At 31.2% G+C, this 18,522-nt stretch overlaps 1 protein-coding gene across 7 annotated transcripts; it reads left to right on the top strand.

The window, feature by feature from the left end:
• LOC107611721 (psbP domain-containing protein 2, chloroplastic-like) lies at positions 2,084–11,294 on the top strand. 7 transcript variants are annotated; one of them, XR_002353088.1, is made up of 10 exons: positions 2,278–2,424; positions 2,981–3,136; positions 4,863–5,960; positions 6,228–6,329; positions 6,854–7,033; positions 8,673–8,726; positions 8,840–8,892; positions 8,988–9,026; positions 9,105–9,249; positions 10,028–11,294. XR_002353088.1 is itself a non-coding variant. In XM_016313619.2 (4 exons), the coding sequence occupies exons 1-3, from the start codon at positions 2,104–2,106 to the stop codon at positions 4,537–4,539; spliced, it is 555 nt and encodes a 184-aa protein (XP_016169105.1). In that variant the 5' UTR covers positions 2,084–2,103; the 3' UTR covers positions 4,540–4,552; positions 4,863–5,337. The 7 variants fall into 7 exon arrangements, 2 of the variants coding, with proteins under 2 accessions (XP_016169105.1, XP_020965745.1); XR_002353090.1 differs by lacking the exon at positions 6,854–7,033 and having other exon boundaries at positions 9,146–9,249; XR_002353089.1 differs by lacking the exon at positions 6,854–7,033 and having other exon boundaries at positions 10,077–11,294.

The raw sequence follows: 18,522 nt of genomic DNA, 5'->3' as shown, positions 1-18,522 counted from the left end.
AATTTTAATACTAAATAAAATATTGGGGATAATATTAAATTTATTGGAGAGGATCCACTCCTGGCTAATGAAAACATATTTTTATATATTTTTATATTTTTGTAGTTTATTATTTTATTATATCCAGTTAAATACCTGAAACACGACCTTTGTTGAAACTACTAATAAAAATAACAATAACAAATGAGTTCAATTTTTACTTTTATTTATTTACTTACCTTTTTTCCCCTTAAGGCTTTAACCCAAACACATGAAGTATGGAAACTTGCTCCCTGTGCCAATGAAACCCAACACATTAGACGGGAGTGGATCCTCTCTCCAGTAAAAAAAACTGGATGGTATCCAGTACTTAATTTAACTATTGATTACTCTCTTTTTTATTTATTTTTGGTCTCACTTATAGAATCAAAGGTGGAGAATCACACTGTATCTTATCAAGTGTTAAAAAAACTGGAGAGGATCCATTTCCCATATTAGACTTTGCAATTCAACTAGAACGAGACTCGGGTGATGTGCGGACAATAAATTAATTATAGTATATAATAAATATTAAAAATGACTATATTTTATAAAATTAAATTAAATATGTGTAAATTAAAGTTAAATTTAAAAAGTGTTTTGTTTAAAATTATTTGTAGTACAAAAGATTTGAATATTGAAGTTGTACAAAGTAATATTTTTATTTAGTGGTTTGACTTTTGCATTTGTTTTAGTTGATGGAGTTCTTTATTGGTTATTGTTAGAGTTGTTGCTTTCTTCTTTCTGTCCTAGATTCTTGTGAAGGCATGTTCTTTATAAATTATTGAGCTATATGCACTTTCTATTGTATTGTTTGTTCCATCTTTACATGTATGTTCTTCTTTCGAAGATGTGTATTAAATTTGTATGGTTTTCTTTCTCCTTAATCTTTTGATGTGCATGTAATTTTCTAATAACATCTACAATAAAAAGAACAAAAATGTGTAGATTTTTTTTAATAAGTTATTTTTAATAATAATAATTGAAATAGTATAAAGTGAAATTACCTGTTAATATTTTTCTTTGACCCACCCTATCAGACAATATCTCAAGTGATGCAAATTTAAAATAGTGTTAGAAAATGTTCAAAATTAAATCTTTAATTTCTTTCACAACAGTTGTGAGTAAAAAGTTTATTTTCATTGTACCTTTAATTGGTCTATACAAATCATTTGCATCTTCTATTTTTAAAATTTTTTATAGTATAGACTTTTCATTCTAGTAACAAATGTTTGAATATGTTCATCATATTTCTCTTCACAATTACATAAAGAGATGTTTCGTGCGGTGTTAGGAAATCATATCATAGTTAATAATTAGTGTAAAAAAATGAATTACATTTATTTTTTTTTAAGTTAATAGAAAAGGAACAATGAATAGCATATTGAAAGAAGTATAATTTTAAAGATGTTAAAATATAATTATATATAAAATATTATAAAAAATATAAAAAATAAAAATAATTAATGTATTTTTTCGTAAATTTATTTTAAAAATATAATAAATATGTTTGTTTTGTACCTTTTCATCTAATATAATCATTTCTAGATAAAGAGACTCTTATTCATTTGTGGGTGTTAATGTTTTCCATATACGAACCATGCGAACTTTGATAAACCAATTATTTGTTTGTTTGGTGATATTGTCCAAAAGAATAATACTCTATCGAGTAAGTTTGAGATGTTGTATAGTGCGAAAATAAATTTTTTGTGCTAATTTTGATATTATTTGAAGAAATAGTGATAAGAGACTTATATAAGTAGTTCAGATAGTATGGAATTTGAATATTTGTAGCGTAAAATTTATTATGATTAATAGATTATTATGACATTTATAATATAGATGTTTATTATATTTAATAAGTTATTTATAAAAATTAATAAATTAATTATTAGAGTTATAAATTTATTGTATTATTTATAACAGTAAAATATGTATTTTTATTTTTTTGTTAATTTAAAAATAATAGTTAATTTGATAAATTTTTTAGTTGATTTAAAAATGATGTTACTCACATGACATTAAAAAATAACAAAAATAACGTGAATAAATCCATCTGCGCTTATATATTAAGAACATATTCCAATGGCTTTTATAACTTGCTCGACGCTTCTCCACAATTCACAACAACACTCTTCTTCTAGAACCTTCTTCTCAATCCCCTCTTTCAATTCTGTTACCTGCATTCTTCCCAATGAACCTCACAACAACCACATCCTGCATTTATCAACATTTTTTACTAAGAGGAAGCTCCATCTTACTCTTCTTCTCACAACTTTTCTTTCGAGCAATTTATCAAACACTAGTGGTGCATTCTTGATGGCTCAAGAGTTGGACTTGGAGCTTCACAGATACACTGATTCGAAGGAAGGTTTCACTCTTCTTATACCCTCTTCTTGGACTAAGGTAAAATTATTTACCCATTTTTTTTTGAATAACCTTAATCTTTGATAAGCTTTTTCTACTGTGAAGAATTGCGTATGTTTGGTATGATGTGTTGGAAAATGATTCAATAGAGTTAAATGGAAATGGAATGAGGTGGGTAAAATATTGAGTAAAATCTAGCTGTTACTCATGTTAGTGTATAACTCTTTTACACTGACACCTAATCGTGTGTTGCGCATAGATCAAACTGGTTTCTTGTTGAGATTGAGGTGTAGAAGTTAGCCACTTTTTGTCTATATGGCAATAATTTGATTTAGAAGAATTTTACATTGACAATGCATAAAATTTAAACTCTTAGATATTTTAGAATTAGATTAGATGGAAATGGAATATATTAGATGAACTGATCATTATATTTCATGAAAAAATTGTTATTTATCCCCTCCAAATTGAGTAGTACAACATGAAATGCTATGGAGTTGGAGCAAAAAAACATAAAATTCTTGTCATTCCAAATTTTCACCACTTTCCATTTACATTTGTTACAATTTTTGCTGCTCTGGTTTACAATGAATAGGTTGATAAAGCTGGGGAAACTGCTTTGTTTCAAGATGCAAGTATGGGGAGCAACAACATTGGGGTTGTCGTGAACCCGGTTCGTCTTGCAAACCTTGGAGACTTCAGGAGCCCCGAGTTTGTAGCTGATAAGCATTTGCAAGCAGAAAGGTGTAAGGTAAGGTTCTTGTTTCCATTGCTGGGACTTTCTATGACCAATGCAAAATTTGAGTCAAGTGTGATGATATTATTAGAAGAATCTCCCTGTACTTGTAGCATAACAACATAAGCAAAGGAAGAATGAGCTGAAAGATTTACCTTGGATTACTTTGACTCTGTTGTGAACATAATTTTGCTAATACTAAGCGCTAAGACACTAAAGGCTAAACTAACTAATTGGCTACAAATTATCTTCTCTGTTTCATTCATTACATTATATAATAAAAAGGTCTCTAGAACCTTCCCTTCCTATCACAAACTATTGGCACCTCACCTGTGCTCTAAAGTATTCCTATAATTATTTATTTTTATCCATAGTAGATTCTTCGTTGATCTTTACATAATTAAATCAAAAGTAGCAATGATCAAATTGGTTTCTTGTTGAGATTGAGGTGTAGAAGTTAACCATTTTTTGTCTATATAACAATAATTTGATTTGATATTAATTTAGAAGAATTTTGCATTGAGAATGCATAAAATTTAAATAGAGTCAACTCTTTTATTTTTTATTTAAATAGATAATTTGTAAGTATGTTGTATAGGGAGGAAACAGAGTATAAAAAAAAGAAGGGTAAAGTATACTTTTTGTCCCTAAAGTTTGACAAAAGTTTCAAAAATACCCCTAAGTTTTATTTTGTTTCAATTTTGTCCTAGAAGTTTTCAATTTGCATCAAATATACCCCTGACGGCTAACTTTTTAAAAAATTTAAGATCAATTCAATAACAATTTCATAAGAACAACCCTTAATACAAGCAAATCAAGCATAATTTCTATGCATTATTGTTAAATTAGTCTTAAATTTTTTGAAAATTTAGCCATCGAGGGTATACTTGACGCAAATCGAAAACTTTTGGGACAAAATTGAAACAAAATAAAACTTAGGAGTATTTTTGAAACTTTTGCCAAACTTCAAGGACAAAAAATATACTTTACCCAAAAAAGAAAATATTATGTAATCTAAATGAGTCAACTATACTATCCCGATTAGTTACAATTATGTAATCTCTTCTCTTTGAGCTTCAGTCCCGTTTATCCAAAAAGAAAAAAAAAAAGAAGATAAATTGTAATTTAAAAAATTGGATTATAATATTAATTTTAGAGTAAATTTTTTGCCCGTGGTTTAGTTGATGGGAATGTGAAGAAACATGATTACACCATGTCTAAAAGGCATAGGAGTTAACCTTCAATTGGCTATAAGTATTATCTTACTTAATAGTTGGTTAGTTAATTTTGTGAAGGATTGTGGATTTCTCTGTTGTTTTTTTTGTTTTTTTTGTATATAGGTACTCTGTTTGGATTTTGATCCCAATGAGAAATTATGGACAAGATCTCTTCTTTCTAAGTTAACACCTTGGTTTTAGGCTTCAAGATTAAGTACATTATTCATGTTAACCTTATGCATATTACCTTTAATATTTTCACTATGTCTGTCCATTCTACTATCTTTTAAGTTTTAACTGCTTCACTACAATATTATATTTGAATTTTGGTTTAACATTTAAAATTATATTTATTAAAACAAAATTTAAATCAATTTTTGATGCTTTTGAAAGTCTTTTATCTTAATTAAAACTATCTAAATTTACATAATACAAAAAGATAAAAAATCCTATCTTAGAAAAATTAAATTGACACACTCTATCTTAGAAAGTGAAGGTTACATAAATATTATATCTAAAAATAGGAAATCAAGAAAGAAGAAGAAGAAGAAGAAGAAGAAGGAGGAGAAGAAGAGAAGAAGAAGAATGAGTGAAGAGCAATCAGATTCTGCAATGATGGATCTGTGGGATATGATGGACCCGTGGGATATGATAGACCTGGATGCCGATGAACCACCGCAGTTTCACTTTGAGTTTCCGTCTCTGCCTGAGCCGGTCTGGAATGGGGACGAAAACAAGATTTTTGCTGCCAATGTAGGTGGTTATCAACCACCTCAGCCCCAGCCCCAGCCGTGTGCCATGGACGTGAGTGGTAATCAACCTCCTCAGCCGGTTATTCATGAGTGTTTGCCGGAAGCTACGGAGAACCGCCGGCGGGAGGAGGAAGCTATGAAGATGACATAGCAGTATTATGGAAGCCCATTATCTGGTTATCAACCATTTCTGTCTGAGCCTCAGCCGTTTGCCATTGACGAAAATGTCGTGTTTAAGAAAAGGAATCCAAGCAAGAAGCTAATTAAGAAGACGACGAAAATACTTAAAGCAAGAATGAGTCAAGAGAATTCACATATGTTGAAGATGATAGAGGCGGAGCTGTTTGCCGACGACCACAATGTGGGTGGTAATCCACCGCCTCAGCTTCAGCCTCAGCTTGATTGGGATATGGAGAAGATGTGACGTCGGTGGTCATCAACCACTTCAACCTCAACTTCAGCCCAAGCTGCAGTCGGATAATCAGCCATCTCATTCTTGGGACGACAACAAGTAGTTTGATGAGTGTTTGCCGGAAGCTATGGAGAACCGTCGGCGGGAGGCGGAAGCTATGAAGATGACAGAGCAGTCGGATAATCAACCACCTCATTCTTGGGACTACAATAAACATTTCGATGAGTGTTTGCCGGAAGCTATGGAGAATCGCCGGCAGGAGGCGGAAGCTATGAAGATGACACAGCACTATTATGGAAGCCCATTATCTGGTTATCAACCACTTCAGTCTGAGCCTCAGCCGTGTGCCATTGACGTGTGTGGTAATCAACCACCTCAGCTACTGTCTCAGCCTCAGCCTCAGCCTCGTCCTTGGTCTCGGCCACTTCAGTCTGAGCCTCAACTGATCATCATCACAGGTCGGTATTCTCAATATTTTCATTCTCTTCTTATTTTGCAAGGTTTATTTCTCGTATTCTTTCTTTCTTTTTATTTACTTATTCTATATTTCCTTTTTCTTATAAGTTTCATGAACAAACCGTATAAACAATGAACTTTTTTTTCCCTTAGATTTGTTTTTGGAATAAATAAAATATTTTGAAATGGAGATGATCAAATATATAAATATTTTTGTTCACAAGAGATTCATTGATCATCAAATATTTTGTTTATTTCTATCATGACAGCAAGGAGGTAGTGCCTGCTGCAGAGGAGGAGGTAGTGCCGGCCGCAGAGGAGGAGGCAGCACCAACAAAGAGTGGATCTCATTGGACCCCAGATGAGCATAGGTATTTATTATTATATTACTTCCTTTTTCTTCTTTCTTATTTATTTATTATTTAGTTGAATATTGGTGTTTACAAAAAAAAGAAAAAAATAAAACAAAGTGGAGCAACTAGTATCAACATATAAAGAAAAGCAATTTATTATAGCACTTCCTTGATTTAGATACATCTCTAATTTGTCGATGATGATTGTATCTTGTCTACAATATATAGTCTAGCACCTCTTTTCTGTAAGATCAACTTCACTGCTCTCTTGTTAATTAAAGCTTTCATACGTTAGTATTTTTGTGCATCAATAACTAGCAATTTGAGCGAATTCTAAAGTAATTTTTTGTTGATTGTTAAATTTATTTTGTTTTGACCGTGGTTGGCATAATAATGTTTCTGGTTGGACTGAAAACCAAAAAAGAAAAAAAAAATGTTTGATATCTAAAAATATCGTTACTAATTAAATAGTTTATGTTTTTGTTTAAAAATTTTTAGTATAAAATTTGTTAATAGTTATTTCAAAAATCATATTTTGGTAGGTTATTTCTTAGAGGGTACCAACAAGAAGGTTTACACTGGACAAGAATTTCAGAATATTATGTCAAAACAAAAACTCCTAGTCAAATTTCCAGTCATGCTCAGAAATATTTTTTACATCAAAAAGAATTAGCAGAAGGAAAAAAGCTAAGGAAAAGCATTTTTGATGTAATTTGATCATCGTAAGTCATTTCTTTACTCTCAATTAGTGAGTCTAATTCAATTTCCACTAATATAGAAAATATTTAATTGGCTATTTTAAACTCTTTTAAGTTATTATCCATGATAGTTACACTATTTTAATTGTTTTTCAATGTAGAAATTGTGCCCTAATCCGAGGTTTTTAATGGATGGAGGATTTGCTTATAGGAGGAAGAACATGTAAATGGTCTAAAGATTTTTATTTAGGTTGCACATATCTAGTTCGAGTTAGTTGTTAGCTAGTTTTGTAAATGAACAATGACCAGAAGATAGGTTTGAAAAAATACTGATGTAGGAACATGCGATCATTATAGATATAATTGTGATTCATAACCTTTTTATCAATAATATTTGATTTTCTAGTTCTCCGACCTTGATGGCAATGTCGAAGGGGATGATGAACTGGATTTTATCTAAAGTCTGATGGCGATGCTGAAGGGACTTTTGGTAGAAAAGATGTATCTTTTTAAAAGATTATTAGTTTCAAATATATTAATTAAACATATATGTAAAAAAATTTTAAAAGTATTTCATCCATAAAAATTAGTTATAAAATATTTTTAAGTAATTTTATACTTTTATTAATGATTACTTCTTTTTCATATTTTATTTGGTTGTCATTGAAGTTGAGAGTTAGTATAAAAAGAGCTTGACACTAATTAGATTATAGACAAAGTATTTGATACTAATTAGCTTGTTAAGTATTTACACAATTACTCCAATTAACTTGCTGTGCTGTATTTATATGATGCCAGTAATAAGATTTTGTTTTATTAATGTTATTATTGCCTCTTTTTTATGAACGAGAATAAGTGGCTTTTGTAACAACACTTTTGTTCTTATTTATCGCGAAAATCATATTTACCATGACAGCCTTAAATAAGAAAATGAAGACAAGATTTAATAGAATTATCTGTTGTTCATAGAAGAAAATTATTTTCATTCCATAAATGAGAAAAGAAAAGGCAAATTCATAGAACATACTTCAATTTAAGCTATATATTTTCCATGATATCTTTCTATGTTATATAGTGTGTACACTTTCTATATATAATTATTGAATAAATTTTTATGTAAGTTGTTTTATTTGATCACAATAAATATGATTCCCAATTTATCTACTCCTTGAAGAGATCAGTTATTTTCATATTCTTTGCCACCATCATTGAATTTTTGATTGAAATTGTTCATTAAATATGCCAGTTTTTACTTGTCCTACTTATTTCATCTATTTTTTGTTCTCGTGCTTGAGTAGTGTTCAAGCCATTCTTTCTCTTTTGATTTCCCATTAATCTTTTTGTGCCATTTTTCGTTGGAGAACGTTTGCCATAGGTATTTTTCTCAACTCCTTGCTTCACCTCTTTGTTTCATTGTAGAACCTTTAAGATCTTGAGTGGACTTGGCGCTTTAGTTTAATTTAGTGCATTATTCTTGTTATGATTCCAATAAGCTAATTTAGCTACGAGAGTTTAATTTAATTTACACTTGAAGCTATTTTGTTGCTGTGTTACATCATCAGTTTTTACTTTTTGTGGTAGACAAGATTCACTTCAATTTCTTTTTTACTTAGAATTTGATGCATATGTTGCTCCTAGTAAGCAATGAATGTTATTTATGCAGTTAAATAATTTTGGAAAAACGACAGCAGATGTCACCTTGCTTTTCACATGAACTGTAAGTGAAACTTTTTTGTTGACTATTTACTATTACACTGTTGGTGTTTTAATGTTTTATCCTATTCTTGGCCCTTGGGGTGCTTAATGCAAACAATTGATGTATGCATTCAGATTTCTGTTGGAGGACTTTCTGAGTTTACTGGCGATCATTTTAATTCAAAGATGTAAGAAAATTGTGACTTGTTCATCTTCTTTGTGAAAATGTCCCATTTGATTGCTTTTTATTCTAACATTCAAGATACATATTATGTTTTGCTAGGGTGAATGACAAAGTGCATGGTGTTCTTCTACATCACAAGTAAAGCCTTAACCCTTACTATACTTTTGAATGACAAATAATTTTGGAATTTATCAATTAATTTAGATGATACTATAGGGCTAGGAATGAGCGGTCTCCTGTCACATTTGCAATTGCAGCAGCGGAGACAGAGGATGTGCATATATCAGTATGTCCTGTCTTTGTTATATCTGGTGCTCACAAGGGTATCTCGGCTAAGGATATGTGGAATGAAATTAAACAGGTTAAGAGACAACTTATAATTTTTCACAATATTTCATTGAAACTTGAAAAATATTTATTCATTGTCTTTGTTATATTAAGTTATTGGTTCCATCATGTTTTCTTCTCCTGGATAAAGCCAATTATTCTGTTCTAGCTTCTAAGCATTATATAAGACAAGCACTTGGATTTTCCTTTATTTGGGTATCATATTTCTTGTCATTTATGACAATTACAATGTTGAAGACTTCAAGTCCTGTCAAGCATCACTGTTTCAGAATATTGCAAGCCTAAACAATTACCCCTTTTGAACTCTTAAAAATGATGTATCTTGTAATATCTTAGGGCAATCTTTTAGGATTGGTTTTTATATTTTCTTACATTATGCCATTTTTTATCTTTATTTTAGTATGTTTAGGATTCTAATATTTTTCAAAAATAGGAGTTGTTACTTTGTAATTTATATCATGGTACATCTCATCATATCAGAATGGCTGAGTTGATTAAATGAAGATATCATGATGCAGATTGTAATGCTGTTTTTTCAGCTTTTGTTGCTTTTTTGTTCTTCTTCTCCCCACCCCATCCCCCTTTTTCTGTTGATGTGTAGCATGGGTTTACATTGCACTTATGAAATTCAATCATTTGTATTTTAGTTCATGTGGTGCTAATCTGCTAATCTGTGATTTTCTTTTGAAAACTCTTCAAAAGATGTCTATTACAGCAGGATATTAACCTCTCTGTAACTAATATACTTATTATATTTCATTGAACTGAATTAGTACTATTTGTCTTTTTAGCATGGGTCTTTTGACCGCCTGAATATCTTTGAAACTGCCATGCCTTCAGAACCAGGATCGTCAATTGAACTCTTAAAAAAGAGTTGTGTTCCAATGTGGTAGCAGGCACAGTCATGTTTCCAGATGCAGCATTCAGAGGATTGTTTGTGGTATAACCATTTTGGATGGTGTTGATGTGATGACGTCGTTCATCATCTTGTGGAAGTGTTCTTGCAGTTGCGCCGGGGTCTTTCCAAGGAGACGAGCAGCCACCACACTCCAGCGGTTGTGTATAGCATCCCGAAAACAATTGGCAACAACCGACTCAAAAGCTTTAGGTTGAGGCAGAGGCTGGAGCTGAGGCTGCAATTGAGGTGGTTGATAACCACCCGTGCCAGCGAAAAACTGAGGCCGAGGCCAAGGCTGAGACCGAGACCAAGGCTAGGCTGAGACTGATGAGGTGGTTGATAACCACATATATCAGCGAAAAACCGAGGCTGGGGATGAGACTAAGGACGAGGCCGAGACCAAGGCTGAGGCTGAAGTGGCCGAGACCAAGGCTGGGGCTGAGGCTGAGGTGGATTAATAGACACGTCAATGGCACACGGCTGAGGCTCAGACTGAAGTGGCCGAGACCAAGGATGAGGCTGAGGCTGAGACGGTAGCTGAGGTGGTTGATAACCACACACGTCAATGGCACACGGCTGAGGCTCAGACTGAAGTGGTTGATAACCAGATAATGGGCTTCCATAATAGTGCTCTGTCATCTTCATAGCTTCCGCCTCCCGCCGGCGGTTCTCCATAGCTTCCGGCAAACACTCATCGAACTGTTTGTTGTAGTCCCAAGAATGAGGTGGTTGATTATCCGACTGCTCTGTCATTTTCATAGCTTCCGCCTCCTGCCGGCAATTCTCCATAGCTTCCGGCAAACACTCATCGAACTGTTTGTTGTCGTCCCAAAAATGAGATGGTTGATTATCCGACTGCAGCTTGGGCTGAAGTTGAGGTTGAAGTGGTTGATAACCACCGACGTCACATCTTCTCCATATCCCAATCAGGCTGAGGCTGAAGCTGAGGCGGTGGATTACCACCCAAATTGTGGTCGTCGGCAAACAGCTCCGCTTCTATCATCTTCAACATATGTGAATTCTCTTGACTCATTCTTGCTTTAAGTATTTTCGTCGTCTTAATTAGTATTTTGTACTTCCTGAACATGAGGAGAATAATAGACATTTGATTATTCCCTAGAATCAGAGACAATTATAAACACAGAAGGAACATTTCACTATTTCAGAGAAACAAGCTTTTTCCCTTCTTACTTTAGTTGTTAAATGCAAAGCAAACTATATATAATGGCCATTATTCCTTTTGTCATAAATACGGAAGCAATGTTTCACTAACATCTATGATCATTGCTACTTTTGATTTAATTAAATAAAGATCAACGAAGAATCTACTATGGATAAAAATAAATAATTATAAGAAGGAATACTTTAGAGGCTTAGAGCACAGGTGAGGTCAGGTGCCAAAGTAGTCCAAGGTAAATCTTTCAGCTCATTCTTCCTTTGCTTATGTTGTTATGGTACAAGTACAGGGAGATTCTTCTAATCAATATCATCATCACTTGACTCATTTTGCATTGGTCATATAAAGTTCCAGTAATGGAAACAAGATTAGTATTGGAGGAGTCCAATTAGAAAATTATACTATAAATAAGAGTATGATGTAATAATATAGGATAGACATAATGTAATTGAAACTCTACTTTTTCTCTTTGTCCCTAATTTTAGAAATTTTTCTTCTATTCTTTCTGATTATCTCTAATTCTCTTTATTCTTGATACAAATTCGTATCAGAACAACATCAAATTTTCTGTGATATTGCAAAAAACGGTAATTTACAAGAATCTAAGAACGTCATTTGGAGAAAGTACAACTCACAAGAGGCGTATTGCACTGACAATACGTAGGGACATATTGCTTGCGCAACCCGCGTCTAACTCCTGTAGGTCCGAGAATATATAGTGCACTAGCACCCTGTCTCTTCAATATGTATGCTTTCTCTCTTAGACTCTTAGATAAAATGTAAATTTGAATATGATATTTTAAAAATTGAAATTAATATTTAATTTTATTTTTCATAAATTATGATAACACTATGTATTTTTAATAATATTATAATTAAATAATATTAAAAAGTATAAATTGTTAAAAGAGAAAAAATGATATATAAATAATATAATTAATGAATACAATTAGACCAATAGCTTTATCACCTCTGCAATTATGTTTGAGTTCAACTTGGCATATTCTTAAGAAATGTGCAATTATGTTTGAGCTCAGCTTGGCATAATCTTGAGAAATGATAGTTCTGGTGCATGGTGACTACCATTGTACTGCCCTATAACCCAACAAAATTTTCTTTTAATAAGACTAACCATGATAAGTCAATCGCCACTTGTTCTATATTGTATACACTTTGCATAAAATATAGTTGGCTCAGTCCAGTCGATGTTAGGCTCCGGTAAATCAACATCAATTCTTCAAACTCAACATATAACTTGATAACCGACACTTGTGCTCGTATTTGCTAATAGATCGAAAACATTCCGTACATATTTGCTTCGTCAGCTATGCACATACATTATTTAAAACTAAAGGAAATCACTAAATACTAACACATGCTGTCTGTAAAGAATATTTGTGACTCTTCTTAATATTTGGTTATCAACACATTTACAAAATATACTCTTAAACTTCTCATATGTTATTGCAAAAAGAATAACATCACAAGAATTTTTACATATAAAAATCATACATGTTTAAAAAAAAATCTGACCATTATAATATATATATTTTTAAACTAACACCTCTTTCCATTTTTATACGTGTACACTCACACTCTAAAAGAAAAACACTCCCACTCACACTCAACCAAACATATCCGTTTTTCTTTTTATAATACCCCATTTATATTTTCATAATAAGAGAAATACAATACGTTCCCTATGTAATATCAATATGCCTCATTGTATCGACAATACGCTCTCCGTATACCTTGAAAATTTTAAAAAACACAATAAAATTTAATAACCGAGTGTTACACTAAACTTTGATCCATATAAAAAAAATCAGTTAAAATAATTTTATAAAAAAGTTTGATAAGGTTAAAATATTTTATTTTTTAATGCAAAAGATTATTTTCATTTATATTATTGCATTCTTTTGGTGCATTGCACAAGTTTAAATCTAATAATCTTTGACTACAACATTCTCTTGCAAGTAGAATCATATATAAGCTGCCACAGATTTCTTGGTCTTCAGAAGACATGCACTTTGCAAAAACCAGCATGGTATCTTGACAAAGACAAATTACCTTCCTTCACATCAACATTAATCTCATGCCACGTGTGCTTTAGTTTCGATAATGCCTACTACATTGCCCACATGGCTAAAGGCGCATGTAACACATAGATCTGTATCTATTGTTAGTGTTCCATGCTTTAGGAATTTGGAAAGCATAACTGTTGATTCAACCGAAGAATCAACTTTCATTAACTATTTCAAAAATAAAAAATGATAAAACACAGAAAACTTTATTTTGAGTTTTTTTATTGAGTAATATCTGAATCAGTTTCTAAAAAGTATTTAGCCAAGACATTTTAATTTTCAATAAATTTTAATTACCAAATCAGTCTTCAAACCTTATTATTTGTTTATGGAGAGATTGATTTTAGAAATTTAAAAGCTTTTAAAAACTGTTGTGTCTTTATTAAATAATGATAGGATAAATTTGTCTAATTCTTTATCAAAATTTGATGTAAAAATTTATTCGTCTAAGAAAATAAAAAGTTAGAGACTAATTTGGTTAAAATTTATTGAGAACTAAAATGTCTGAAATAACCTTCTGATTCTGTCATTCTGTGAGTAATAAGGTACTTTACCCAAGTCCATCCTTGGACCATGCAGCTTCATATGTTGTTAATCTAACAAACCTACTTCACAAGTTACACCAATGGAAATAAAGCATGCAAATAAGGCATAGCTGTGTTATGAAGATTATAGCCATTTATTTCAAACCATGGATCATTGACTCCAATATCATGAGGAACAGCACCAAGAACCTTTCTGTGAACCATTCAGCCAACAACTAGAGTTTGCCTTTTTTTCAGGGTCATGCATCATTATGGCCGCAGCAAAGTCTCTTTGGACACTGAGTTCAAGTTTGGAAAAAGCATGACCAGTGCAAAAGATGAGTAAAAATGAACATCAAAGGTATTCCACATTGGATACTCGATGCCTTCAAGATAAAGAAATTGACTTTGATGCAGTTGGAGTGGGTGCAGATCTAAATCTTTCAATAATGTTAATAGCATTATCACTCTGGGGCGATAAATTTGGACTCTCTAAATCATATATGAACCCATACCCTCTTGATTTCATTACAAAACATATTTAATTTGTTTAAACACAATTGATTGAGTTCCAAATTTGAAATTGGGAAAAGCATGATCTTTAAGCCAATGATACCAGTAGAAACCAGATTTTATCAATCTCAAATCAACCTTAACAAACCGAGAAATTATGTATCTTCCTAATAGTTTCTCTTAAGTATATTTCTTAACACTAAATGAAAAAAAAATCACTATTTAACATTTCAAGAAGTTGAAAGCATCTATTTTTTACTTCATTATAGGATTTTGGAATATCCAAGATGCTATATCATTCATTACAAGACAGAAATAATACCAAATTGAAGAATGAAGTTACACACCGGGAAAGATGAACAAATCTCAGCCATAGCAATCTCAACAAACCAAGTGAAGAAAGAAACCACCACCCATCCCCATACAAGAGATGCAGGCCCTGCATATTGAAGGCTGGAACCATATAGAGGAGTGATTCCTGTGAATAGGGTCATTGTTGAAAATACTTAACAATAATTAGTGTCAAATACTTTGTCTATAATCTAATGAGTGTTCAAACTCTTCTTGTATTAACTCTCAACTCTTTTTTAAAAAATAATCATAAAAGTATAAAATTACATAGAAATATTTTATAACTAATTTTTATGGATAAAATACTTTTAAAAAAATTTTACATATCTGTTTAATTAATATATTTTAAACTAATTCGGACTCTCTAAATCATATATGAACCCATCCAGCGAAAATTTTCTTTCCTCTAAGCTAGCTGAACTATGCACTGGACCTGAACCATCTGCAAAACAGAGAATGATGTAACAAATTGATGACAAAGACAGTCATAACTCATAGCACATAATCATACAGAGTCTGAAAAGTTTAAAGCAAACAAACATGGCTTAATTAGCTAATATATAAAACCCATGTTTTAGAGAAATACCTGTCCAAATTGTGAATCCAGAATTGAGATAGTAAAGCTCATTTAGAAGGGTTGTAAGTCACCAAAAACATAAATTCAGAAGGGTTGTAGGGTACCTGCACAACTCGGAATGCTTCAGAATTTTTAAAGTACAAGAAGAAAGTTAATAAAGAACTGAGCATTACCACTAAGGAAGTCTTTTTTGTGTTGAAGGATTGGTCTTTGCCAGTCTTCAATCTGAGCCTCCCATTGCCGGTGCCCTATGTCACCAATTCATAGAAGCTTTAGTAAGTTATTCATGAAATCTATTAGGCTATTAGCAATTATACCTATGGTGCATGCTTTGGGAAATCATCTAAATTTTGACATCAAAGAAAGAACAGAAAAGAAAAGAGAAAATTTTATCCGTAGTCTGGCTCTTTAAAAATATATCTATAGATATAATTCTCAATATTGAGTTTCGAATCCCAACTATACAAATACAAAATTTAATGTATCTCATCAGAGAGTATTACTGATAATAGCATCGTGCGCAATCTTTGCAGCTGCATCGCCATTAGTACCATAGAATTTAGTGTAACACCTGTTAAGTTTCTTTACAAGATACATCATTTTTAAGAGTTCAAAAGGGGTAATTGTTTAGGCTTCCAATATTATGAAACAGTGATGCTTGACAGGACTTGAAGTCTTCAACATTGTAATTGTCATAATTGACAAGAAATTATTTATGATACCCAAATAAAAGAAAATCCAAGTGCTTGTCTTATATAATGCTTAGAAGCTAGAACAAAATAATTAGCTTTATCCAGGAGAAGAAAACATGATGGAACCAATAACTTGATATAACAAAACAATGAATAAATATTTTTCAAGTTTAAATGAAATATTGTGAAAAATTATAACTTTATCATTCACCCTAGCATGACAAAATATGTGTCTTGAATGTTAGAATAAAAAGCAATCAAATGGGAGATTTTCACAAAGAAGGTGAACAAGTTACAATTTTCTTACATCTTTGAATTAGAATGATCGCCAGTAAACTCAGAAAGTCCTCCAACAGAAATCTGAATGCATATATCAAGGCTGCGTTTGTTTCTAAGAACAAGACACTGAGAACAAGACATAAAGGACAGAGACACACAATTTTGTGTTCTTGTATTCTATTTGGTAATAAACTAAAATAAATTCAGAAAATCTAATTTATTCACATTTTTTTTCATTCAAAAAATTTGAGATGAAAAATATTGTAATAAAAAATATAATTATGAAAAATTAACAAGAATAATAAAAGAAAAAATAAAAAATAAGTTGTGTCATCCAACACAGATCTGAATGCATACATCAATTGTTTGCATTAAGCACTCCAAGGGCCAAGAATAGGATAAAACATTAAAACACCAACAGTGTAATAGTAAATAGTCCAAAAAAAAGTTTCACTTACAGTCCATGTGAAAAGCAAGGTGACATCTGCTGTTGTTTTTCCAAAATTATTTAACTGCATAAATAACATTCGTTGCTTATTAGGAGCAACATATGTATCGAATTCTAAGTAAAAAAGAAATTGAAGTGACTCTTGCCTACCACAAAAGTAAAAACTGATGATGTAATGCAGCAACAAAATAGTTTCAAGTGTAAATTAAATTAAACTCTCGTAGCTAAATTAGTTTATTGGAATCATAACAAGAATAATGCACTAAAATTAAAGCGCCAAGTCGAAGAATAAAGGTTCTACCATGAAACAAAGAGGTGAAGCAAGGAGTTGAGAAAAATACCTATGGCAAACGTTCTCCAAGGAAAAATGGCATAAAAAGATTAATGGGAATTCAAAAGAGAAAGAATGGCTTGAACACTACTCAAGCACGAGAACAAAAAAATAGATAAAATAAGACAATAATGTAGGACAAGTAAAAAACTGGCATATTTAATGAACAATTTCAATAAAGAATTCAATGATGTTGACGATGAATATGAAAATAACTGATCTCTTCAAGGAGTAGATAAACTCTTAATAAGATTCAAACAAGTATTGTGAATCATATTTACTGTGATCAAATAAAACAACTTACATAGAAATTTATTCAATAATTATATATAGAAAGTGTACACACTATATAACATAGAAAGATATCATGGAAAATATATAACTTAAATTGAAGTATATTCTATGAATTTGCCTTTTCTTTTCTCCTTTTGTTGAATGAAAATAATTTTCTTCTATGAACAACAGATCATTTTATTACATCTTGTCTTCATTTTCTTATTTAAGGTTATCATGGTAAATATGATTTTCACTATAAATAAGAACAACAAAAGTGTTGTTACAAAAGTCACTTATTCTCGTTCATACAAAAAAGGCAATAATAACATTAATAAAACAAAATTTTATTACTGGCATCATATAAATACAACACAGCAAGTTAATTGGAGTAATTGTGTAAATACTTAATAAGCTAATTAGTATCAAATACTTTGTCTATAATCTAATTAGTGTCAAGCTCTTCTTATACTAACTCTCAACTTCAATGACAACCAAATAAAATATAAAAAAGAAGTAATCAATAATAAAAGTATAAAATTACATAAAAATATTTTATAATTAATTTTTATGGATGAAATACTTTAAAAAAATTTCTACATTTGTTTAATTAATATATTTGAAACTAATAATCTTTTAAAAGATACATTATTTATACCAAAAGTCTCTTCGACATGACCATTAAGACTTTCGATAAAATCTAGTTCACCGTCCCCTTCAGCATTTCCATCAAGGTCGGAGAACTAGAAAATCAAATATTAATGATAAAAATGTTATGAATCACAATTACATCTATAATGATTGCATTTTCCTACATCATTATTTTTTCAAACCTATCTTCCAGTCATTGTTCATTTACAAGACTAGCTAACAACTAACTCGAACTAGATATGTGCAACCTAAATAAAAATCTTTAAACCATTTACATGTTTTTCCTCCTTTAAGCAAATCCTCCTCCATCCATTAAAAACCTCGAAATAGGGCTCAATTTCTATATTGAAAAACAATTAAAATAGTGTAACTATCATGGATAATAACTTAAGAGTTTAAAATAGTCAATTAAATATTTTTTATATTAGTAGAAATTGAATTAGACTAACTAATTGAGAGTAAAGAAATGACTTACGATGATCAAATTA

This window comes from Arachis ipaensis, chromosome B08, assembly GCF_000816755.2.
Source record: "Arachis ipaensis cultivar K30076 chromosome B08, Araip1.1, whole genome shotgun sequence".
Taxonomy (NCBI): Eukaryota; Viridiplantae; Streptophyta; class Magnoliopsida; order Fabales; family Fabaceae; genus Arachis; species Arachis ipaensis.
Note: the sequence above shows the minus strand (reverse complement) of the source record. Positions and strands in the feature narration are given on the sequence as shown.